Source organism: Callithrix jacchus, chromosome 8 (assembly GCF_049354715.1).
Source record: "Callithrix jacchus isolate 240 chromosome 8, calJac240_pri, whole genome shotgun sequence".
Taxonomy (NCBI): domain Eukaryota; kingdom Metazoa; phylum Chordata; class Mammalia; order Primates; family Cebidae; genus Callithrix; species Callithrix jacchus.
In genome coordinates, this window is record NC_133509.1 from 92,999,714 (window position 1) to 93,025,546 (window position 25,833).

General features: G+C 37.0%; 2 protein-coding genes across 4 annotated transcripts in view; one reads left to right on the top strand and one right to left on the bottom strand.

Moving 5' to 3' along the window:
- ARID4A (AT-rich interaction domain 4A) overlaps positions 1–24,256 on the top strand; it is a 71,776-nt gene extending 47,520 nt beyond the window's left edge. For 2 of the 3 annotated variants that reach the window (XM_009006092.5, XM_017977129.4), the window contains exons 16-24: positions 90–340; positions 2,610–2,807; positions 9,478–9,562; positions 10,966–11,167; positions 14,501–15,631; positions 15,827–15,931; positions 16,313–16,519; positions 17,173–17,319; positions 22,405–24,256. In XM_009006092.5, the coding sequence (XP_009004340.1) occupies positions 90–340; positions 2,610–2,807; positions 9,478–9,562; positions 10,966–11,167; positions 14,501–15,631; positions 15,827–15,931; positions 16,313–16,519; positions 17,173–17,319; positions 22,405–22,508 (2,430 nt within the window). In that variant the 3' untranslated portion in view covers positions 22,509–24,256. The remainder of the gene's footprint in view (positions 1–89; positions 341–2,609; positions 2,808–9,477; positions 9,563–10,965; positions 11,168–14,500; positions 15,632–15,826; positions 15,932–16,312; positions 16,520–17,172; positions 17,320–22,404) is intronic. The other variant, XM_009006093.5, reaches the window with a different exon arrangement.
- Positions 5,547–6,275, bottom strand: LOC128928817 (zinc finger protein 677-like). Its single transcript, XM_078335033.1, has one exon. The coding sequence runs from the start codon at positions 6,131–6,133 to the stop codon at positions 5,663–5,665; it is 471 nt and encodes a 156-aa protein (XP_078191159.1). The 5' UTR covers positions 6,134–6,275; the 3' UTR covers positions 5,547–5,662.
- Positions 24,257–25,833: the final 1,577 nt, after the last annotated feature.

The following is a 25,833-nucleotide window of genomic DNA, read 5'->3' on the forward strand; positions in this document are numbered from 1 at the left end:
ATTGCTGAAGGTTAAAGGAAAAGATTTTTTCCTGCTTTTTCCCCCTTTATTAGTGATAGCTATGTTAAAGCTTTTATCCCCTCTACCAGGGACGAAGGAGAATTGCTCGAGATGTAAATTCTATTAAAAAGGAAATTGAAGAAGAGAAAACAGAAGACAAATTAAAAGATAACGATACAGAAAATAAGGATGTAGATGATGACTATGAAGCTGCAGAGAAAAAGGAAAATGACCTACTAATGGGGAGAAAAAATACACCAAAGCAAAAAGAGAAGAAAATTAAAAAACAGGAGGATTCTGACAAAGACTCAGATGAAGAGGAAGAGAAAAGCCAAGAGAGGTACATTATCTTATGTTTGTTCTCCAGAAGCACCTGTCTGGGGTACAACAGCGCTTTGTTCCTGCTTAGAGATTCAGGTTTAAGGGAATGTTTTCTTATTGGGACTTCCATTCCTCTTGTCTAGTGAAGGTGAGACACATTGTGAAGATGATGTGTATCGCCTTTCGGAATTGGAGAATATACTGGTCGCACCATTTTAATAGCACTTGTGCCCTAAACAGTGGCCTCAAAGAAGGCTGCGCCACCCAGTCAAAAGAAAGGTCCTGCAGTTGACAGCAGGGAAGGGAGCTGGAGAAAAATGGAGGAAGTGGACAAGAGGAAACAGCGACAGCAAAAATTCCATTTTAAAAAAGGTACAATGTGGGAAAGCTAACAAACACATGGGTGCACAGTACTAGCAGATGTTTCTGTGTGTTAGCTTTAAGACATTTTTCTTTTTTAAGTTACTGTATTAGAGTAAGTGGCATGCACCCCTGATTCTAGTTTGGAAAATACATTCTTGCCCCACATCACACCAGTAAATTTCAGATTTTTTAATGTCCATCCTGTTTGCTGTTGAGTGAAAACTGTATATATTTTTCTATGTATTAGACAAGTATGGACTGAACTGCCAACTTAAAATAGTCAAAGATTAAGCAGTCCAGTGAGATCAAGGTAGTCTCTGACCAAGGTATTAGCTGTTTCTGTAAGTGTTGTCAAATGGATTTACTAATTTTAGGACACTACTAAAAATGAATTTTAACTGAGCAGCAGCATAACACACTTACTTGTAATATCAGCTCTCTTCCATAGTTATTTTTCGATTATTACGTGATGTTAAATTTTCTAGAAATTTGAGTTGTTAAGCCAAATTTGGAAAAACTGACCGGCCATTGAGGGAATAAATATTTGGAAAAATAGGATGATTGGTGAATGGGAGAGGTAATTTGATTCAATACAGATAGGTACAGGAGCTATCACAATTACCTGTGAACTAGGTTAGTGAGTAAAGAAGGTAATGAAATGAAAGTAGGAGGAAATAATTGGAGTTGAGTATAATGATATGAGTGTATAATTTTGAATATTTGGATAAAAAAATTTAAGCAAAGGTGAACCACTTAAAAAGTAGGGCCTAATTATAGTTTGCAGTTTTGTGAAAAGCATCATTATACAAAAATTGTAATATGTATATAATGCATATAAAACATATAATACATCTACGTAAAATGTGGTTTAAAAAGACTATAACTGTTATGTAAACAGACATTTATTTTAGAGAAAATTTAACAGACTTGAATATGAAGAACAATATTTAAGTAGTTTTTCTCATAGTGTTTTGAATTTACTTCATCAGTCTATTATTGGAAGGTGTCCCCCGAGAGAAGACATTCCCACTGCAAATGGGCTGTTAAAGCTTCGTGTCAGGACCCCCCGGGGTCACCAGAATAATGTCCTATATTTATTATAGAGCACAATACTACTACTTGAGCTTGTAATGCTGTGACACTAGAATGATCTTTGATGCAGTTCTCTTATGAGTCTTTGCAGCATTGATACACAATGTTTTATTACAAAAAATATTAAAAGTATTTTTGGACCTCCCTGTGTTAATGTTCCTTATACCTGATTATCAATACAAAGAAAAGCTGATGGGAGACAGTAAACAAATAGAATTCAAAACAAATGTAATTTTGTTCTCGTGGTGCTATCCTGCAGTGTCAACAAGTGTCCTAATACTCAAATTTCTTTTCTTTGTTAGGGCTGGGAAACCTTTAAAATATAAATTAGTTTAAAAGACTTGGTTACTAAGATAGCGCTTGTTCACTATTTTGCCCACCAAAAAAACTAGTCTTGCCAAAAACTATTCTAAATGTGGTAGTAAAGCAGATTTAAGATAATTCAGTTGCAGGAACTTACAAAATATTCTTAAATCTTTTGTTACACATAAGGTGGCACTTACATATAAACTCTAAAGAATTTTTTCAGAGCATATTTTTCCTATTTTGTTTTGTCAAAAGTGATTTATTTGATTACAGATTATCATTAGCTGTGACTTGATTGGCTTTTAAAAAGTAGGGATTTACTTTGGGTCCAGAGCACTTTTACATAATAAATTCTTTAGTAAATAGGCCACAGAAATCTTCTCCTTCTCCTCCTTCTTCTCCTCCTCCACTGACGTATTATTAAGGTAATACTTAGGTTGTGAATAATCTACCTGTTGGATTCTTTTAGCATATTTTATTCTCCATTAAGTTATTAGTAGCATTATCAATATTGTAACTTACTGCAGGGAAGAAACTGAAAGCAAATGTGACTCCGAAGGAGAGGAAGATGAGGAAGACATGGAACCCTGCTTAACAGGAACCAAAGTGAAAGTAAAATATGGACGAGGGAAGACTCAGAAAATTTATGAAGCCAGTATTAAAAGCACTGAAATTGATGATGGAGAAGTTTTATATTTGGTACATTACTATGGATGGAATGTCAGGTAAGCAAGAAAGTATTTTCTTACTGTTGAAATTTTTTCAGTGGTTAAATAGAAGATCAACTTAATGTTGTGAAGAGTGAAAGCAAATAATGGTATATGTTTACAAAGCACACCTTGATTCTGAATTTTCCAAGACTTTGCATTCCCGCTCTTACACTAGCAATGTCAGTGCTTCTAGCCAGGAACTACTAGGATCACACCTGTAGTTAGAACAAGTTACATTTTCTATTCATTTGTAGTGAGGGAGAACACACAGCAAGGGAAACTGTAAGGCACCTCAGTAATACGGTGTTAGATGAATCAACAAAAGCTCAATGCACCCTCTTTGGGAAAACAATAATTCATAATTCTTTGGAAACGTATTTCTGAATATGAGCAGGGAGCCAGGTCTGCAGCTTCCAACTGTGCAAGTAGTTGTTTTATTAATCGGAAATCAAGCACTGTAGTAATTCTTAGTTGATTAATTAATAAAAAACAAATGTTAGAACTTAGATTTGATCTTCCATTAGGTGATTTGGGGGAGGGTTTAAGAAAGACAGGCAGGGCATGGCGGCTTATGCCTATAATCCCAGCATTTAGGAGGTGGACATGGAACGATTGCCTGAGGCCAGGAGTTTAAGACCAGCCCTGGCAACATAGTTAGAACTATTTTTTTGTAGTTCTAACTATAAAAAAAAATTAAAAATTAAAAATTAGCCAGGCATGGTGGCATGTACTTGTAGTCCTCGCTACCCAGAAGGCTGAGGTGGGAGGATCACTTCAGCCCAGTAGTTGGAGGCTGCAATGAGCTATGATCATGCCACTATACTCTAGCCTGGACAATAAAGTAAAACTCTGCCTCTTGAAAAAAAAAAGAGATTTTGGGCTCATGCCTGTAATCCCAGAACTTTGGGAGGCCAAGGCGGGTGGATCACGAGGTCAAGAGATTGAGACCATCCTGGTCAACGTGGTGGTGAAACCCCATCTCTACTAAAAATACAAAAAATTAGCTGGTCATGGTGGCGTGTGCCTGTAATCCCAGCTACTCAGGAGGCTGAGGCAGGAGAATTGCCTGAACCCAGGAGGCGGAGGTTGCTGTGAGCCGAGATCACGCCATTGCACTCCAGCCTGGATAACAAGAGCAAAACTCCATCTCAGAAAAAAAAAAAAGAGAGAGATTTTGCTCTATGTTGGATCCTGTCAGGAAGCTGGGGTAATTCTGATTGGTTTTCTTAATAAATCTTATCTAGTAGGAGAGACAGTTAGACCAAGGTGACTTTATAATTGGTAAAGAAACAGCAATCACTCATATTAGTCAAGAAAAAAAGATGTTTGGTTATTTTTGTGGCTTAGACAGTGTTCCTGTTTTTTCTGTGATCAGATACGATTAGGAAGTGGTCTTGTTTTTGTTTTGATCCATCATGGTCATAGAATGGACTTGTCTGATGTTGACGCTCTTTGAAACTGTTCAGGTCCAACAGCAGGACAGTGTTGCTGTCCTAGCTATGAGTGCCAGACCAGCTGTAAGCAGCACCAAGGCTCAGCTGATAGTGCCAGGCAAATTCCTTTTTTTTTTAAAAGACGGGGTTTCACTATATTTGGTCAGGCTGGTCTCGAACTCCTGACCTCATGATCCGCCTGCCTCAGCCTCCCAAAGGGCTGGGATTACAGGCATGAGCCACTGAGCCCAGCTAAGCAAATTCCTAAATATCAGGGGCTACCTTTCTTTTTCTCTTTTACGAAATCTGGCATGTTTAATATCTCTGGTTGGCCTGTATTTACCTGGAGCCAGACTGCTCCTGGGTTTCTCCACACACTAGATGTGTGCTCTGTTATGACTCAAGTCCCTCATCTCTAAACTGGGAAAAATACAGTACCTATTTTATAGAGATATTGTATAATGTAGTAGTTCCCTCTCATCTGCAGGAGATATGTTCCAAGACCCCCAGTGGATGCCTGAAACTTCAGATAGTACTGAATTCTATGTGTCCTGTGATTTTTTTCCTATACATACATACGTCCAATAAAGTTTAACTTATGAATTAAGCACATTAAGAGATTAACAGATAGTACTGAATTCTATGTGTCCTGTGATTTTTTTTCCTATACATACATACGTCCAATAAAGTTTAATTTATGAATTAAGCACATTAAGAGATTAACAACAATAATAAAATAGAGCAATTAGAACAATATATTTTAATAAAAGTTATATGAATGTGGTCTTTCTCTCTCAAAATATCTTAATATTTTTGGACCATGGGTAATTGAAACTATTCTATGGTTAAGCAGGGACTACTAGAGTGATAATATTTGTATTAACACGTAAATGGTTAGAACCATGCCTGGCACTTACTAAGTGCTCCATGAATGTTAACTGTTTTCTTCTTTTCTTTTTTTTTGAGACAAAGTTTTACTCTTGGTGCTCAGGCTGGAGCACAGTGGCGTGATCTCTGCTCATTGCAACCTCCACCACCCAGGTTCAAGTGATCTGCTGCCTCAGCCTCCAAAGTAGCTGGAATTACAGGCATGTGCCATCATGCCCAGCTAATTTTTTTGTATTTTTAATAGAGATGGGGTTTCACCATGTTGGCCAGTGTGGTCACAAACTCCTGACCTCAGGTGATTCACCTGCCTCTGCCTCCCAAAGGGCTAGGATTACCGGTATGAGCCAGCATGCCCAGCCAACTGTTTTCTTTACAGTGTCTTGTTGAATTCAGGGAAAAAGGACTATACTTAACAACTTTCAGTCATTATTTCCAGTTGCGTCATATGACAGCCTTCTTTTTTCCTCAGATTCTTACTTAGTTCACAACTATCCACTCCTTTTTTATGTCTGTCTATGTCTCTGTTCTGTTTCCTAGAATTTTCTCCTATTATCTTTCTTTCTCATCTTTTTTTTTTTCCTGCTTTAAAGAGAAATTTATTGAGGATTTATTATGTTGTTGATCTTTTCTATGAGTGAGATGTTTTTGACAGGTCAAAGGCACTCCTTTGTGATTTTTTGCATCATATTCCCACAGGCTGTCACATTTATGTATAAGTTCCCAGGCTTCCTTGAGGTCAAAACTGTTGATGCCATGGCTTTCCTTTCTTTCTAGTATTACCAGACGGTAAAATTCCTCTTTATTAGTTTCCTTTGGTGATAATCCCTTGCTTGCAAATCCTGCAGAAATATCGTTTTCTGGAGGGATTTTATCCTCATCCAGAGACAGCAGATTCCTGTAGTTCTCTAACATCACGTCCCTGTACAAGGCCCTCTGGGCAGGGTCCAGGCACTCCCACTCCTCTTGAGAGAATTCTGTGGTCACATCCTTGAATGTAAATAGTCTCTGAGAAACAGCCATTCCTTTCTCTTCTTTCTTTCCTCTTCCTCTGGGTTTCTTTTTCAGGTAAGATCAGTCTGAGCGTGCCGGTCGGCCCGCGAGATCTACTTCCGGATCTGCCGGCCTTTCTCATCTTTTTAACATTTTACTTTATGACTCTTCTCAGCAGTCATTTTATTATGTGCTCAGGTTATGGGCTGGTCATCTCCCTAATTAGTTACCCAACTGGTACTCTTCTGGTTCATGGTTTTTCATTGTCCTTCTCTACTCTTAAAAGCTGATATAACTCTGGCCTGCTCATTGAGATGGAGCCACCATGGTTCCTAGAGAAATTAGTCAGATTTCTGAAATGGGAGTATCTGCAAGTGTAAGAAGTGTGAAAAGAGTCTTGGTCTCTATTGAGAAATCCTAGGACTATCCTGAGTTAGCAATATTAGTGCTAGAAGTACCTACATGACATACTGCTTTGTCCAGTGTGGCCTAGAAAAAGTACACTATAAATCAGGCCTATGCTTCCTGGTTGTCTGATACTTCCTATGAAATTGTGGAATTAGATAGCCTTATTCCTTTGTTAGTCCTGGATCAGATACATAACTCTCTTACTGCACTTACCAGACTCTACTTGATGTTACTCTATGTCTATCTTTTATAATAGACTATGGGTTACTTGAGAACATGGGCCATGTTTATTCTTTACATACTTCCTGATACATTGTATACTAGTAGGTCCTCAGGAAATGTTCAAATGAATAAACATTTTCATATAGGTTAATAAAGTACAGATATTTAAAAGCTTAGTACTATGCTCATAGCCAGTCCCGTTTAAGAAACTAGATACTGGGTTAATGAGTAAGAGATAGGTTTCAAATCATAGTACAGGCAGTTCCTAACTTACAGTGGTTCAACAATTTTTTTTTAAATTAAGATGATTCAAAAGCTATATGCATTCAGTAGAAGCCATACTTAGAATTTTGAATTTTGATTTTTTTTCCCTGGGCTAGCGATATACAGTATGATACTCTCTCGTCAGACTGTTCAGTGGCAGCAAGCATAGCAAACAGCCAAGAAATCATGAGACTAATTAACCAATACTGTACTCTACAGTGTATTGAATAAATTACATGAGATATTTAAGACTATTATAGAATAGGCTTTGTGTTAGATGATTTTCTTCAACTCTAGGCTAGTATAAGTGTTCTGAGCATGTTTAAGGTAGGCGAAGTTAAGCTGTGATGTTTCATAGGCTAGATATATTTGCATTTTCGACTTGGGGTAAGTTCAGTTTTTAATGACTTTATCAGGATATAATGGCATCATAAGTAAAAAAGCATCTGTATAGGTAGTCATGGTACCATGTCAACTGAAATACATGCATACAGGAACCATGTCCTTACTTTGTACATCTCCACGGTAACTGGTTTACAAAGCAAGAATGTGGTTTCCATATACATGAGATTCTTTTTTTCTTTCTTTCTTTTTTTTTTTTTCCGAGACAGAATGTCTCCAGCCTGGAGTGCAGTGGTGCAATCTGGGCTCACTGCAATCTCTGCCTCCCAGGTTGAAGCGATTCACCTGCCACATCCTCCCAAGTAGCCGGGACTGCAGGCACATGCCAACACACCCAGCTAATTTTTGTATTTTTTAGTAGAGATGGGGTTTTACCATGTTGGCCAGGGTGGTCTTGATCTTTTGACCTCGTGATCTGCCTGCTTCAGCCTCCCAAAGTGCTGGGATTACAGGCATGAGCCACTGTGCCCGGCCCAGATACTTGAGTTTCTATTAACACACTATAGTCTAAAGCCAGTTTGTCCAAACAGGCTGTATGCAGCCCAGGATGGCTTTGAATGCGGCCCAACACAAATTCATACAGTTGCTTAAAACATGAGATTTTTTTTTTTGGCATGCTTATTTTAACCTCATCAACTATCATTAGTGTACTTGACGTGTGGCCCAAGACAATTCTTCCATTGTGACCCAGAGAAGCCAAAAGATTAGACACTCCTGGTCTAAAGCAAGAAATGCCTGTTGTTTCTTTACTTAAATATACATATTTTTAGATTTTGACTCAATTTTATAAATACTTGTATATTTATATAATGTAAGAACTGTTATTTAGTTCTAGAGACCCCTTATTAGTAACTCGGACTGTAGACATTCAGAAGTGATGTTAATCTTTTGAGAAGGCCAGGTGCAATGGCTCATGTCTATAATCCTAGCACTTTGGGAGGCTGAGGTGGGCAGATCACTTGAGCTCTGGAATTTGAGACCAGCCCGAGCAACATGGCAAAACCTTTGTCTCTATAAAAAAGTACAAAAATTAGCTTGGTGCAATGGTGTACACTCATGGTCTCAGCTACTCAGGAGGCTGAGGTAGGAGGATCAACTGAGCCCAAGAGATCATGCCACTGCACTCCATCATGGGCAACAGAGTGAGACCCTGTCTCAAAAAAATGGTGGGGTATGGTGGTTAATGCTTGTAATCCCAACACTTTGGGAGGCCAAGGAGGGTGGATTACCTGAGGTCAGGAGTTCAAGACCAGCCTGGCCAACATGGTGAAACCCCATCTCTACTAAAAATATAAAAATTCACTGGGTGTGGTGGCAGGTGTCTATAATCTCAGCTACTTGGGAGGCTGAGGCATGAAAATCAATTGAACCGGGAAGGCAGAGGTTGCACTGAGCCGAGATGGCACCACTGCATGCCAGCCTGAGTGACAACAGTGAAACTCTGTATCAAAAAAAATATATATAAAAAACAAAATTATAAATAAAATAAAAATAAATATTTTAAGAAAAGGTTTAGGGGAAGTGAGTTTTGAACTTGAGCTAAACAAAATAGATAAAAGAGGTGAAAACAAGTATCTCTAAAAAAGTTCAGAGTCCTAAAGGCAATGTAGTTCAGAAGAAAATTTTATTGGAAATACTAGAGATTAGAGAGAGTTTTGGGGAAGAAAAGAAAGTTGAAATGGACTTAATAGAATAACCTTGCAAATTTGAATTTGTCTGACTTAGCTTTTCTATCATTCATTCAGTAGGATGAATTCTAGTGTAGAATCTGATAATAAGCTCAGATCTGTAAAAGCTATGGAAAACAAAGCAGTTCAGATTGTCATAAACCTAGAGTTTGCTTTCCAAGACCTCCCTCTAAACCTGTTAACTCTTATGAAATTCTCTTGCCTTTCCTTGTCAATGGATATACAGAACACTTAGCTAGCACACGTTACCAACAAACCAGCCCATGTGCCCTTCATATTCCTGCCAACACTAGGAACAAACTATTTAGTCTGTCTCACTGTAATGTTTTTGTTTGGTGAATACATTTCAAATAGGTTATCATTTCTGAAGTTTGTACATTTTTTTTTAAGGTATGATGAGTGGGTGAAGGCTGACAGAATAATCTGGCCTTTGGACAAAGGTGGACCAAAGAAAAAACAGAAGAAAAAAGCTAAAGTATGTTTGTTGAGTTATGTCCTTTATAATATGTATAGGAATTACTCAAATTGTATTGTGTGTTTTTTAAGACTTTAAGAACAGTTTTAGGTTCATAGCAAGATTGAGAACAAGGTATATAGACGTCCCATATACTCTCTGCCCCATGCATGCATAGTCTTCCCAAATTGTCAGCATCCCCCACCAGAGTGGAATATTTGTTACAACTGATGTGCCTACTTTGACACATTATTGTCACCCAGAGTCCATGTTTTACATTAGGGTTCACTGTTTGTGTTGTATATTGTATGGGTTTTGACAAATATATAATGACTTGGATCCACCATTATAGTATCATATATCATATAGAGTAGCTTTACTGCCCTAAAAATCCTCTATGTTCTGCTTATTCTTACCCCTACCCCTGACAACTACCAATCTTTCTACTGTCTCTGTAGTTTTTGCCATTTCCAGAATATCATATAATTGGAATCATACACCATATAGCCTTTTCAGATTGGCTTCTTTCGCTTAGTAATGTGCATATATGATATTATGTTTGTTTAATAAATCTTACTGTAATAATCATCTTAATTCTTTAAAGGTAATTGTGATTTTCTCTTTATAACCCAGGAGCTTAAAAGTAACACATTACCACATTGTTTCAGCCAAGGTGAAAACCAGCAGTCCCTAGGGGATGGCTTTCAAACTTAAATTTCTGTAGAGGCTTTATAGGAGAAGGGTAAAGTAGGGCTAATTGTGACAAAGGAGAGGACACATTCCTCATTTAGATGGAATGGACCTAACCACTCTGCTGTGGGAATGCAGACCCAGGGTGGCCAGATTTCAGGATTTTTCAAAACCACTATATTTCTTAAAATGTGAAATTTGACTTTTAAAAATGCTAGAAGCCAGTACTAAAATTTAAAAACACATGTCTACTGGCCAGTTGTACCCTCAGTTGTCAAGCTTTGCTGTAGAAATTTGCCCATTGTTTTGTCTACTGGATAGTAGATATCTTTCCTTTCTGCAGGGGATAGTAGGGAACACTGGGGACTACTGAATAGCTGTATGGCCTTCTAATGCTCTCACTCTGACCACCACTATATAATAATTGCAGTGTTACAAATTGTACAGTACCATATTATATAAATAGAAAATATGTTAGAAAACTGTTTCTTTAAGCTAGTCAAATCCAGCAGTGGAGGATTGTCTACCAACTTCATTGACACTAATGTTAATAAGTTCTGATGACCTATCAGAACAGCCAGAAAACTCTTCTTGATTCTTCTGTAAGCACAGACTAGGAATTGACATATAAAATAATCAAACCTTTTTTGAGATGTAGTTTTCTTTGGAGAAGTAGAATGTTCATTTTTCATAAAGCATTGGCCCTTCTCATACATTTTGTTGTTGTTGCCCAGAATAAAGAAGATAGTGAAAAGGACGAAAAGAGGGATGAGGAGAGGCAGAAGTCAAAACGGGGACGACCTCCTTTAAAATCAACCCTTTCATCAAACATGCCGTATGGCTTATCTAAGACAGCAAACAGTGAAGGAAAATCAGGTACCAGAAGTGCTCGCAGCAATATACCAGACAGCTCACCTCTGTCAAATGGAATGGAAGGTGCTCGATTTTGAGGATCGCTGACTTAAAAAAAATCAATAATATAAATAATAAAACATCCATTGTGTGACATATTCATGGTACAGGTTGAGTATCCCTTGCCCAAAATGCTTGGGACTAGAAGTGTTTTGCATTTTTTATTTTTTTTTTAATATTTGCATATACATAATGAGATATCCTGGGGATCGGACCCAAGTCTAAACATGAAAATTAGTGTTTCATATACACCTTATACACATAGCCTGAAAGTAATTTTATATAATATTTTTAATAGTTTTGTTCCTGAAACAGAGTTTGTATACTTTGAAACATCAGAAAACAAAGGTATAACTGTCTCAGCCACCTGTGTGGACAGTCTGTATTTAGCATCACTGTTATTCTTGACTCTGAATTTATGTGCCACCTACTGATAAGCAATTTTCTTTGACTTATTTATACATAATTACATAACAGTAAAACATAGGGCTACAATTAATACAGTGGAAAAATAATGTATGTGGGGAAACTTAGCAGCACAATAGCATCACCAGAATACCTGTATCTGCTGCTAAACAACAGTGACAACAAACAACAGCAGGCTTTCAGTCGCCACCTAAGATGCTGTGTTTTCATCAAAATGTTACCTGTACACTAGCTTAGGGGTGCTGAAGAAACTGTTGTACACCTGTATTTGGATGCAGCCTGTCCATGAGGTCAGATGTGGAATCTACTTGTGGCGTCATATTGGTGCCCAAAATATTTTGGACTTTGGAGCATTTTGGATTTCAGGTTTTTGGACTAGGGATGTTCAACCTGTAAATCGCCCAGGTTTTTAATCTAATACGATTTAAACTCTAAAATTTGATTTAAAGAAAATATTTTGCTGTATCATTTTTATTTAAAATTTAGTGATGTTTTCATTTAGGAATACTTTTTCTCATAAATATCTTAGAAATAATCTATTTTAATAGAAGGTGAATTGACAATCATATATCCTAGTGTGTGCTATACTTTCCTTCAAACCTGTATCAGTGTCTCCTATAAATTTAGTGCTGTTCACCTGGGATCTTTCAGCAAAGCTGGGACCATGTTACTCTAAGAGAACATAGACTACTGTGGTACAGGCATGTTTTATAATACATATGGGTGAACATACTTATTCTGCTTGTACTCATTTCTTCCGCTTTCCTACCTCTGTATACTTTTAAATATAATTAAGAAATTTTAGGCTAAGCACAGTGGCTCATGCCTGTAATATCAGCACTTTGGGACCCTGAGGCAGAAGGATCACTTGAGCACAGGAGTTCAAGACCAGCCAGGGCAACACAGACCCCATTTTCACCAAAAAATTGAAAAATTAGCCAGGCATGGTGGTGCACACCTGTAGTCCCAGCCACTTAGGAGGCTGAGGTGTAAGGATTGCTTGAGTCTGGAGGTCAAGGCTGCAGCAAGTGTGATCATGTCACTGCACTCCAGCCTGAGTAGCAGAGCGAGACCCTGTCTCACTCTGTTGCCCAGGCTAGAATGTAGTGACACAATCTCGGCTCAATGCAACCTCCACTCCTGGATTTAGGCAAATCTCCCACCTCAGCCTCCCAAGTAGCTGGGACCAAAGGTGCACACCACCATGCCTGGCTAATTTTTGTATTTTTAGTGGCAACGGGATTTTACCATGTTGGCTAACTGGTCTTGAACTCTTGACTTCAAGTAATCTACCCTCCTCAGCCTCCTGAAGTGCTGGAATTACAGGCATGAACCACTGCACTTGGTCCCCTAAAAAGAAATTTTAAATGGTTGTCTTACATAAAAATTTCTCTCCTTTCAAGAAAAAAGCTATTCTGAACTACATGTGTGCTACTAGTCAATATGGTGCTTGTGTGCATATTATAAAAGGATCTCCTTCCTCTTTACTGCCATCTGCTGGAAGGTTGTCATAATACACAAATGTAAGATGTCTACAAAGTGAAAGGTACTCCTTTGAAGGCATACCTGTGTGCAGTGTACAGGCTACAAAACTACATACCAGCCTTATTAAACTAACACTTAAAGGGATTTTTTAAAACATGAGCAAAATGAATTCTACATTCTCTTTATGATAAAACCACAAAACAAAACTGTATATACCTTTTCACTTAAAAAAAATTCATATTTGTAGTTTTGAACTTCTTGAGGATATGAGCACCATGCAGACAGAATTTTTATATTTTTTCGATCCTATACAGTCTTAGAAACCTACTTTATTATTTTGCAAGTTCCCTTACTTACAGGGAATAACTTCTGTTGCTCTACTTTGCCTGTTAAGAATATTTAAAGTTGGCCAGGTGCGGTGGCTCATGCGTGTAATCCCAGCACTTTGGGAGGCCGAGGTGGGTGGATCATGAGGTCAAGAGATTGAGACCATCCTGGCCAACATGGTGAAACCCTGTCTCTTACTAAAAATACGAAAACAATCTGGGCGTGGTGGCACGAGCATGTAATCCCTGTCACTCAGGAGGGAGGCTGAGGCAGGAGAATGGCTTGAGCCCAGGAGGCGGAGGTTGCAGTGAGCCGAGATTGTGCCACTATACTCCAGCCCAGGTGACAGTGCAAGACTTCACCTTAAAAAAAAAAAAAAAAAGTATTTAAAGTTTTGGGGATTCCAGTTGCCCATTTTAAAAACTTTTCTTGCTGGGCATGGTGTCTCATGCCTATAATCCCAGCACTTTGGGAGGCTGAGGTGGGCGGATCGCTTGAGGTCAGGAGTTTGAGACCAGCCTGACCAGCATGGCAAAACCCCATCTCTACTGAAAATACAAAAATTAGCAGGGCATGGTGCCCCACGCCTGTAATTCCAGCTCCTCAGGAGGCTGAGGCAGGAGAATTGCTTGAACCCAGGAGGCAGAGCTTACAGTGAGCTGAGATCACACCACTGCACTCCAGCCTGGATGACAGAATCAGCCTTGTCTCAAAAAAAACACTCTTCTTTTCACAATAATTTTAAGTAGAATGTCATATTCCTATTGTAGGATACAAAATGCCCATCAAATGTCCCTCCTATGTGCTATCTCAAACCGCTTAACAAATTAATTTCATGTCTAGGTACTAATCCTTGATTTTTTTTTTTAAGGACTATTGTACCTAAATATTATACTTTTTATATAGATTTGTGTTACTAATATGCAATGTAATAAGTTTTTGCTTGGAGCTTAATTTAATTCCCCTCCCCCTCAAATTCTTGGCACAAATGTTATAATTTATTTTGTATCAGAAATTTCTGCAGGGAGGTATTCAGAGGTATATGATTAAAGATTTTTGTTATAAAATTACACTGGTAATATAAAAACCTGTATAATACAATAATATTTCCTCTTACAGACTCTTGTTCATCTGATAGTGACACAGAAGATGCTTTAGAAAAGAATTTAATAAATGAAGAACTTTCTCTTAAAGATGAACTAGAAAAAAATGAAAATTTCAATGATGATAAACTAGATGATGAAAAGCCAAAGATTTCTGCACATATATTAAAAGAAAATGATAGGACTCAAATGCAGTCTTTAGAAACCCTGAAGTTAGAAGTTGGAGAGAATGAACAAATAGTACAGATTTTTGGAAACAAAATGGAACAAGCAGAAGAAGTTAAGAAAGAGGCTGAAAAATCTCCAAAAGGAAAGGGAAGACGAAGCAAGACAAAAGATCTTCCTTTAGAAATTATAAAGATTACATCATTTGGCCAGAATGAAGCAGGAAGTGAACCTCATATAGAAGTTCATAGTCTTGAATTTTCTTCATTAGACAGTAAAAACTTTACTTCTGCTACAGAAGATGAAATTGACCAATGTGTGAAGGAAAAGAAGTTGAAACGGAAAATACTAGGACAATCATCACCAGAGAAAAAAATAAGAATGGAGAATGGAATGGAAATGACAAATAGTGTATCTCAAGAAAGGACCAGTGATTGTATTGGATCTGAGGGAATAAAAAACTTAAATTTTGAACAGCACTTTGAAAGAGAAAATGAGGGAATGCCATCATTGATAGCAGAGTCAAACCAATGCATCCAACAACTGACTAGTGAAAGATTTGATAGTGCAGCTGAAGAAACTGTAAATACTCCACTAAAAGAAGATGAGGATGCAATGCCTCTGATTGGGCCTGAAACCTTGGTTTGCCATGAAGTAGATTTGGATGATTTGGATGAAAAGGATAAGACCAGCATTGAGGATGTAGCAGTTGAAAGCTCTGAGTCTAACTCTCTTGTTTCTATTCCACCTGCCCTTCCTCCTGTAGTCCAACATAACTTTTCAGTAGCTTCACCACTTACTCTTAGTCAAGATGAGTCTCGAAGCGTAAAAAGTGAGAGTGACATAACGATTGAAGTTGATAGTATTGCTGAAGAATCTCAAGAAGGTCTCTGTGAGAGGGAATCAGCAAATGGATTTGAAACCAGCGTTGCGTCTGGTACCTGTAGTATAATTGTACAAGAGAGAGAGAGCAGAGAGAAGGGTAAGGACTTTCTAGGGAAAAAGTTAGTATTTATATTAAAACCAAAAATAACAGTTGAGTTTTAGGTACTGTTGATCTGTAAAGTACTTTCTCTTTTTTCTCTTCTTTTCTTATAAAAAAGAAATGTCAGTATAGTATGTTGAATAAATATACTTGCTCTTTTTTTTTCACATTCTCTCTTTCCCTTTATTTCAGGTCAGAAAAGGCCAAGTGATGGAACTAGTGGATTAATGGCAAAAAAACAAAAGCGTACCCCAAAGCGAACAAGTGCTGCAGCCAAAAATGAAAAGAATGGAACAGGTTGGTGTTTTTCAGTGCTAGCTTTTAGTATTTTTAGCAGTTTTTTGGCTTATTTTAAACGTAAAGGGAGCAATACTATATTGTTTTATAACTTTGCTTTTTCATTTAACAGTATTATACTAGATATTTTGCCATTTTAATGATAAACTCATTTTATAGCTCATTCTTTTTAACCTTTAGGAAGGTATTCAGTAGTTTATAATTTTTAACCATTTCTCTGTTGGTGAGCATTTAGGGCTTTTTCTTTTTCTGTTATAAACTTTGTGTATTTGTGCAGTATTTTTGTAGGATACCAAGAAATGTAATTACTAGGTCTGTTGCACTTCGATATTTAAGATTTTTATCATTTATAATCTGAGTCAATATTTTTTATTATTATAGGACAAAGCAGTGATAGTGAAGATCTTCCTGTCCTAGACAATTCAAGTAAATGTACCCCAGTAAAACATCTTAATGTATCTAAGCCACAGAAACTTGCACGATCTCCTGCAAGAATATCCCCACACATCAAAGATGGAGAGAAAGATAAACACAGAGAAAAACATCCGAATTCATCCCCTAGGACGTATAAGTGGAGCTTTCAACTCAGTAAGAAGCTTATAGAAAACTTAATAGATAAATGCTGTAAAGTGGAATATATCTTAAAATGCTAAATTGGATTAATGTTAATAAAATAAGGAATAATGATTAATTTATTTAGGTATTCCAAATACTGCCTTAGCAATAATCACCATGTGTTATCTTAAGTTCAAATCTGTGTCTTTTCATAAAACTAACTTGATAAATAATGATTCACAGCAAGGTCTACATTAAGTAAGACATGTATGATTTATATAAATCAGTGAAACTGAAGTGCCCTTTGTAGCACTAACAATTAGAAATAACCAGTAGTTATTTCTACTGTATAACTAGTAGTAATAAAGAAAATGTCAATACAGAGAAACTATTATGATAACTGTAATTATAGTTAGGTCAGGGTTGCTTGGTGCTGATGTTTTCTTATGTTTTTCTGATCATTTAAGTTATAAATATTTAGTATAGAAAATTTGGAATCTAAAAATAATTCTTAATCATGAATTTAATTCACGTCTTCCCTGTTTACAGTCTTATTTAGCTTACTTTCATAGATTTTAATAAACTAAAGCTTTTGTTAATTTATGAGTTAGACCTTTGATAGCACTGCTATCTTTTTTCTCACAGAATTGTTTTAAAATCCAAATTAACTTTTTCCCCCCTTTTAGATGAATTAGATAATATGAACAGTACAGAGAAAATCTCATTTCTCCAAGAAAAACTACAAGAAATCAGAAAATACTATATGTCTTTGAAGTCTGAAGTTGCAACCATAGACAGGAGGAGAAAAAGATTAAAAAAGAAAGACAGGGAAGGTAATTTTATTACAATTTTTCTCCACATATATTTCAAAACTATATCCTATTATTTTAGAAGATGTAAATTTGATACTCTTTGCATATAGTACACATTCATTAATTGCTGTTTTTAAATTCCTAGTCTTTTCTGTTGTTTAGTAGGTCAGCAACTGAGTTAATCAGAATGACACCCTTGAAAGGGAGTACGAACTGTTTTTCAAAATGTGTGGTTGTACTAAATGTCGGAGATTCTCAAGTAGAGCTTACTTCTTCTGAAATACACTCTTTGCTCAACAAACATTTATTGGCACCTGTTAACAGGTACTATATTTGTTATGGGGTTAACCAAAATGAATTAGACATAAAGCTTATCCTCAAGGAGATTATCTTTTTGAGATTATAAATCATTTCCTAAGCAACTAAAATATAAGATAGTGTAGCTCAGCAACTTTAATGAGTATGTGCCATGTGCCATGCACTTTGCCAGGAGGTAGAAGTACAGAAATGTATTAGATACAGACTTTCATCTCAAAGATCTTAACATCTAGTTGAACAGTGTGTACCCTAAGAATGATATTAACAAGTATAGGAGTTAGTGGAAGGAGAGGTTTGGAGTAATCACAGAGAGGGAGTAGTGTCTGAGCTAGCCCTTTGGTGGTTGTCGGATCACTTCTAGTTAAACATGAACATGTCCATATACAATCTATCTGCAAGCCTTGCTAAAATAATAGTAAAGGCAATTAAAAGCCCTAAACTCAAAAGGACAAGAGAATGACCACAGCAGACAAAAAATGTCAACAGTATATGTTTTGGAAGCTGCTTAACAGATGGACTACTTTCACTGCTTTAGCAGATGAGATAATGCTAAAACTAAACTTTCTTGCCCTTCTAGTGGTACAAAACAACAAGAAGCAAGCCAATTCGTACCATGTAACCCCAGAAAAGTTCTCAAAAGGGATATGGGATGATGCTAAAAAGTGGGATTGGTTGAAAATGGAAGGAAATACTGGATCTCCTCTTCCCATCAGTGAAGCAAGTCTACCTCAAACCAACTTGAGCAGAAAATAGATTAACTTAACAGAGGTTGAGGAGATCAGTAGGCTTGCAGACTTAGAGGCACCAGCCATAGCCTGAGGGTAATGATTAAGTGCTAGGACAAAATAATGGATGGAGTAAAAGTTTGCATACTGAATAGTTAGACTGCTGTCCCTCTCCTAACCCAAGGTCTATCCTCTTGGCTCTCTGAAAGCTGGCAGCCAAGGTTATGCTTATTCCTGGGAGGAGATTAGAAGATTCTTCTAGAGAAAATGACCAGCCGAAGAAAAATGACGTATTATTTGGATGTTCCTGAAACAAAAATCACTACATGTGCATTGTCCATATTGAAAAGACCTGATGCTCATACACAGCTTCCAGTCAGCTTTTAATGTTAAATATGGAAGCCACATGACCAGACATTTGAGGAAAGCCTCTACATAAAGACAGAAGCCAAGGTGGAAAAAAGAGACTAAAAAGGAACTGGCAAAAACAGATAATATACCATATTTTTAAAAAAATAGCACAAAACTGTGCTTAATAGTTAATGCAAGTTGCATATCCTTTATTTGAAATGCTTTGGTCTAGAAGTGTTTGGATTTTTTGTTTTTTCAGATTTTTGGAATATTTGTACATAATGAAATAGCTTGGTGATGGTACCCAAGTCTAAACACAAAATTCATTTATGTTTCATAGATACTTTATACACATAGCCTGAAGGTAATTTTATATAATATTTTAAATAATTTTGTACATGAAACGAAGTTTGTGGTAAGTGCTTATGTGTGGAATTTTCCACTTGTGGCATCCTGTTGGTGCTCAAAAGTTTTGGATTTTGGAGTTTTGGATTAGGGATGTTCAGTTTGTATCCAGAGATAGAGGAAAAGATATTGCCACCTTGAAACAAAAGTATAGCTATTTTAAAAATTGAGAGCACAAGAAGGATATCTTTAAAATATGATAGCAGGAATTTAAAAAAATTAATGGAAGTGATAGCAAAGCTGAAGAAATACCACTAGAGGGTCAAAAAGACAATAGGAGAGAAGAAATGAGAGAAATAAGAGATCTGGTGAGGAGATCCAACTTCTGAATCATAGGATTTCTAGAAGGAAAGTTGAATAAACATAAAAGGAAGTTGTCATCAAAGAAATATTTTTAAAATTCTATAACTGAAGGATATGAGTTAGAAGATTGAAAGGACTCACTGTGCCCTCTATAAATAATGGGGGTGAAAAATCACCAAAGCATATGAAATTTCAAAATCTTATGGATAAAGAGTAGGCCAGTTACAGGAGCTCATACCTGTAATCCCAGCATTTTGGGAGGCGGAGGCAGGCAGATGACCTGAGGCCAGGGGCTTGAGACCAGCCTGGCCAACGTGACAAAGCCCCCTCTCTACTAAACATACAAAAATCAGTTGGCCGTTGTGGCACATGCCTCTAATTCCAGCTAGTCAGAAGGCTGAGGCTTGCGAATCGCTTGAACCTGGAAGCAGAGGCTGCTGTGAGCTGAGATCGCACTAGTTCACTCCAGCCTGGATGACATAGTGAAACTCTCTCTCTCTCAAAGAAAAAAAAAGAGTAGATTCTAAAAATTTACCATATAAAAAGAAATGTATCTCGGAACAGCATCAGGTGCCTTAGATCAGATTTCTCAGTGTACTAGAAACTAGAAGGCAAGCTAAGAAGACATGGGATCCAGCAAACAAGGAATCTTACATAGGAAAATAGTGAAGGAATATCTCAAGGTGATGGCAAATGGAAGCTGTAAGATGACCACTGCATAGCAGGCCTAGGAAGTGACTATTCCAGGAATAGGATAGAACAGGATGGGAGAGCTCCAGAAGGGATGTCTCTTAAAAACAAATAAAAGGTAAATTACCTGATAGGGTTGATTATGTTGAGAGTTTTTTGCCTCTAGTAGAATATTTAGAGGATGACTTTGTGGTAGAGTGACCTGTCATTTGTGGTCTTGACCATAGTCCTCCAGCAGTTTTTAATTCCTAAAAATAGGAACAGGGTGGAACAAATGGAAAGAGATCAGACTTCTCATGTCTTTTACAAACTGTAAATAGCAAGAAGTCTTTATAGAACTTTTGAACATAAAAAGAAAAGAACAAATAAGCAAATTAAAATTTCTTCAGAGAACCCACCACTGCTCTGGGGTCAGTTTCCTAAAGGTGACATATATTTCAGACAATTTTTTTTTGAGAGGGAGTTTCATTCTTGTTGTCCAGGCTGGGGTGCAATGGCGTGGTCTGGGCTCACTGCAACCTCCGCCTCCCAGGTTCAAGTGATTTTCCTGCCTCAGCCTCCCATGTAGCTGTGATTACAGGCACTTGGCACCACACTCAACTGATTTTTGTATTTTTAGTAGAGATGGGGTTTCACCATGTTGACTAGGCTGGTCTCCAACTCCTGACCTCAAGTAGTCCACCCACCTCAGCCTCCCAAAGTGTTGGGATTACAGGCATGAGCCACTGTGCCCAGTCAAAAAGACGTTTTTTTATTACCATCTTTTTTTTTTGAAACAGGCTCTGTCACCCAGACTGGAGTGCAATGGCATGATCACGGCTTACTGCAGCCTTAGACTCCTGGGCTCAAGCAACCCTCCACCTCAGCCTCCCGAGTAGCTAGGACCATATGTGCCTGCCACCACAACCAGCTAATTTTTTAGTTTTTTTTTTTTGTAGAGACACATTCTTGCCATACGGCTCAGGCTGGTCCCAAACACCTGGTCTAAAGTGATCCTCTTGGTTTTGCCTCCCAAAGTGCTGAAATTGTAGGCATGAGCCACCATGCCCAGCCTACCTATTATAGTCTTTTCCCCGTTTTTATTTGCTTTTTTTTTTTTTTTTTTTTGAGATAAGTCTTGGGCTGTCGCCGAGGCTGGAATGCAGTGGCGAGATCTTGGCTCACTGCAACCTCTGCCTCTAGGTTCAAGCAGTTCTCTGCCTCAGCCTCCTGAGTAGCTGGGATTACAGGCGCCTGCCACCATGCCTGGCTAATTTTTTTATACTTGTAGTAGACATGAGCTTTCACTGTCTTGGCCAGGCTGGTCTTGAACTTCTGACCTTGTAATCCACCCGCCTTGGCCTCCCAAAGTGCTGGGATTACAGGTGTGAGCCACCGTGCCTAACGTGTTTATTTGCTGAAGTTTTTATAATGAGTTATTAAATTTAGATTTGAGTGATTTATTGGCTGGGCATGGTGGCTCATGCTTATAATTCCAGCACGGTGGGAGGATCACTTGAGCCCAGGAGTTTGAGACCAGCGTAGGCAACATAGCGAAATCCCATCTCTATAAAAAATAAAAAAATTAGTTCAGTGCAGTGGCATGCACCTATAGTCTCAGCTACTTGGAAGGCTGAGGTGGGAGGGTTGCTTGAGACCTAGAGGTTGTAATGATACTTGAATAAACAAAAATTAAAACTTTAAATAAAAAAGGAACAAAGAAGGCAAAGAAGACAAGAGTTTTGCAAGGAAAGAGAAGATAAAAGCAAAAAACTTAAAAAGTGGCAACACATTTAATGCTCAGAGTACTGATCCCTAATGTGTGTTATGTCCTCCTGGAGAAAATTATGTTAAAACCATTTGAGGACTTTTGCTTATCACACATCATTACTTCCATCCTGATCTCCATGATTCTGATACCTGTCAGAGGTAATTCTTTGAGTTAAGTGAAATATCTTATGGTCCTATGACCCAGAGATAAAGCAGAAATTCCATATGGTTCTGTATTTATCTCAGGTTAACCTTGTTTGTGATTTAGGGCAAGTGAAGTTCCTTCTTGGGATCTCTCAACAAGAGGTTTAAGAGTTTTTGTCTCTTTAATCTTTACATTTTGTGATGTCTTTTTCATTATTGAGTTACTTAACTGAACAAAGACTAACTCCACTTAACTGAGCCAAACAAAATTTTTGCTGACAATTTATTACGCCTTCTTGTAACATATAAGAGGCCTGTGATTAAGGTGAATAATGTTAATAATTTTATTTCTAATTTGCTGTTAGCTGGGTATCTTTGTATAATAGATTTTGGGTCTAACATAGCTGTTTTGATTCCACAGTGTCTCATGCAGGAGCCTCCATGTCATCTGCTTCATCAGACACTGGAATGAGTCCTTCGTCATCATCTCCCCCACAAAATGTACTTGCTGTAGAATGCAGGTGATAAACGTTTTCTCTGTCTTCCCAGCAGTTTGCTGCCACGGACATAAATCCCCAAACCCTGAATTACAACCACAGAAAGCACTCAACTGGTTTGACATTGCTAAGTATCTCCTGTATACTTTTCCAGGCTGGATTGTATCTATTCCCCTCTCTCTTCTTTTTTCTTGTTGCAAAAAATAAGCAGATAAGTGAAGATTAAGCAGCCTGCCATATTTGTCATAATTTTCCTCTTTACTTTTTTTTTTTTCACTTGTGATATAGAAAAAAGGGCACTTAGCAAATTTGTATTTGTAAAATAAAGCTTTCAGGTGTTATAGAAATCATAGACAAGCAAGTGCACATGATAAACATCAAAATATTACCCGGCTGAATAGTTACTGCTGCACTTTCACTAAGATGTATTTGAACACTTGGTGAGTAGGGGGTTTATGTTGTGGTTTTTTTTTTTCCATTATTGTTGTTTTTTTTTTTATTTTTGTGGAAGCACTTGCTATTTAGAACTGCCAAAGTATATGTTCAGCAGTGTGCCCAAGATTAAAGGTGTAAATGGGACAAAATAAATTGTGAAAGGAAGTGTAGTTGACTGAAAACTACAGTTGTAATAAGTCTTCCACTTTTTATAGGATTTTTGAGCACACAATTATGCAAATATTTTAATGTTTATTAATGTTTACAGTGGAATTGTGAATAAGTTTTCAGTGGACTATCTTATCCCTTGACAAAAATATTTTGTCTTTTTTCTATGTAATTTCAGAGTTTTTATTTTGTTACAAAAAGACAAAAATGAAATATATAACAACAATGAAGTTATTTAACAAGATTTCTAAAGCTGAAAATTTTGTGTAAAATATGGTATTATCTTGCAACTTGTTAAATATATTTATTCAGACATTGGATGTTGTATTTTTATGTATTTTTTAAAATATTAATAAAATTGAAAAAAAGAAAATTCTAGGTTAATTCACTCTTTGGATGACAATAGCTCTCAGCTGTCCTTTTTACAGGAGGTTGCATCCTGCAGCCTTGCCTGTGTTGGAGTCTGTCTCAGTCTGTCAAACAGTATAGAACTATAAATGGGCATCTGGATCATTAAAGTATGTCCTTGTTTAGAAACTTTGGCAGTCCTAGTATTTAAACTGTTTTGAGAATCAAATTTTTGGTTGCCCTTAAGATACTTTGTCACAGTTTTTATGTTTGCTATACTGCCGAATGAATTTATATCTCCCAAAGTTGAGATGCAACAACTAAGTAAAGCAACTATGTATGCTTTGTCTGTGAATTGTTCCACAGACTGATACATTTTGTAAATAATTCTTCCAAAATCATGTATTTAAAGCAGTTTTGCATATACATTATGTAAAAAGGTGATTTTTTAAAAGCAATTTTTAAATTCATGTTTGTACATTGAAAGGGGTTTTTTTTTAAACCTCCTCTTCTGTGTTTAATATGCTATAGAATAATAACCTAGATGCTCTAGACTGTATATCAGGATCTGATTTACAAGATGAAGTCAGAGCTAAACACTAGTGATGGCATAGCATTACTGAAATCATTGTTTCTTAATTTCATTTTACCACATTGTGAACTTGTGCTTCAGATTCCTTCCATTTTCTCAGAGAATTAAAAACAAAAAAAGTACTCTTGTAAAATGCACTTTTCTGTCTTTTCTTTGCAAAGCAGAAGTATTTCAATGTAAAATAAAAATGGAGCTCAGCGGGCAGTATTAATAAAGGCCATGTTTTAAACATAGGCTTTATATTTTTAGTTTTCATTTAAATGATTGCTTTTTTCCTAAGTGCTTGTAACTTACAGTTGAAAAATCAGATTTCACAAAACCAAGTATTTGAGTATACTTTTCAGCCTTTACAATAAAATATTTCTACTAATTATAAAAATGAAAAAAAAATGTGTCATTTAAATCCAGTTGGACTTAAGAGGCAACTTTAGATTTATACATTAGATATTTTAATGATTTCCTGCTGTAGCAATTCAATAAATGTGAAATAAATAAATTATTAGTTTGAGTACTGTCCCTTCTAATTGATACAAATTTGGTCATGAAGTATTGGGATGTTGCTACAGAGAACAAAACTGTATATTCATTGAATTGATAAACACTGTTAAAATCCTTTTGTCTGGAGGTTAGAAAGGATTGTGAAATGAAGTGAATATTGATTGGATGTGTATTTCAAATATTGAGCATATTTTGAGTTTGGCTAAACTTTGAATAGATACCTCTCATATATGACTAAGAAAGTAAAAATACACACCAGGCATGGTGGGTCATGCCTGTAATCGCAGCATTTTGGGAGGCTGAGGCAGGCAGATCGCAAGTCAAGACATGGAAACCATCCTGGCCAACACGGTGAAACCCTGTCTCTACTAAAAATACAAAAATTAGCCGGGCACGGTGGCATGCACTTGTAGTCCTAGCTACTTGAGAGGCTGAGGCAGGAGAATCACTTGAAACCGGGAAGTGGAGGTTGCATTGAGCCAAGATTGCGCTACTGCACTCCAGCTTGGTGACAGAGCGAGAGTCTTTCTCAAAAAAAAGAAAATTATAAAGACACTCTTTAATGGTATAATGGAAATTGCCATCTATAAAATCAAGTTATTTAAAAGATTATAGAGGTTTCTGTTTTAATATTGCATTGCGTGCTTTTATTTAAAATTTATTTATTCAATTTTTGAGACAGGGTCTTGTTCTGTCACCTAGGCTGGAGTGCAGTGATGTAAACATGGCTCACTTCAGCCTCGACCTCCTGGGCTCAAGATCCTCTCACCTCTGCCTCCTGAGTAGCTGGGACTACAGGCATGTGCCACTACACCTGGCTAATTTTTAATTTGTTGTAGAGACAGGGTCTTGCTATGTTGCTGAGGCTGGTCTTGAACTCCTGGGCTCAAGCGATCCTTCTGCCTTGGTCTTTCAAAGTGTGAGGATTATAAGCATGAGTCACTGTACCCAGCTGGCCATTATGTGCTTTTATTGTTTTTTTATGTTAAATTTCTAGTTTTCCTCTTTCATTAAGAAAGATGGTGCACTTAGCACATTAAAAGACTATTACATACTATGCCTTCTATGAAATTGCTTTAAATTGTGAAAATCTATATGGATTGCCCAATTAATTTGCTTGTACACCTTTCTTATAAGCCCTGTGTTTTAACAGCTATCAAAATTGTGAAAGCATTCAAAGCTATATTCAACCATATATAAAAACTATTAATATAATTTATTAATTACTGATTTATTGAGTATCTTCTATGTGCCAAGCATAAGCTTAAGGCCCAGGAGCCACAACAGTGAACAAGACAGAAAAAAAGTCCTT

Excerpts from the sequence above, each read along its gene's own strand:
- LOC128928817 (XM_078335033.1), bottom strand. The coding sequence starts at position 6,133 with ATGGCTGTTTCTCAGAGACTATTTACATTCAAGGATGTGACCACAGAA.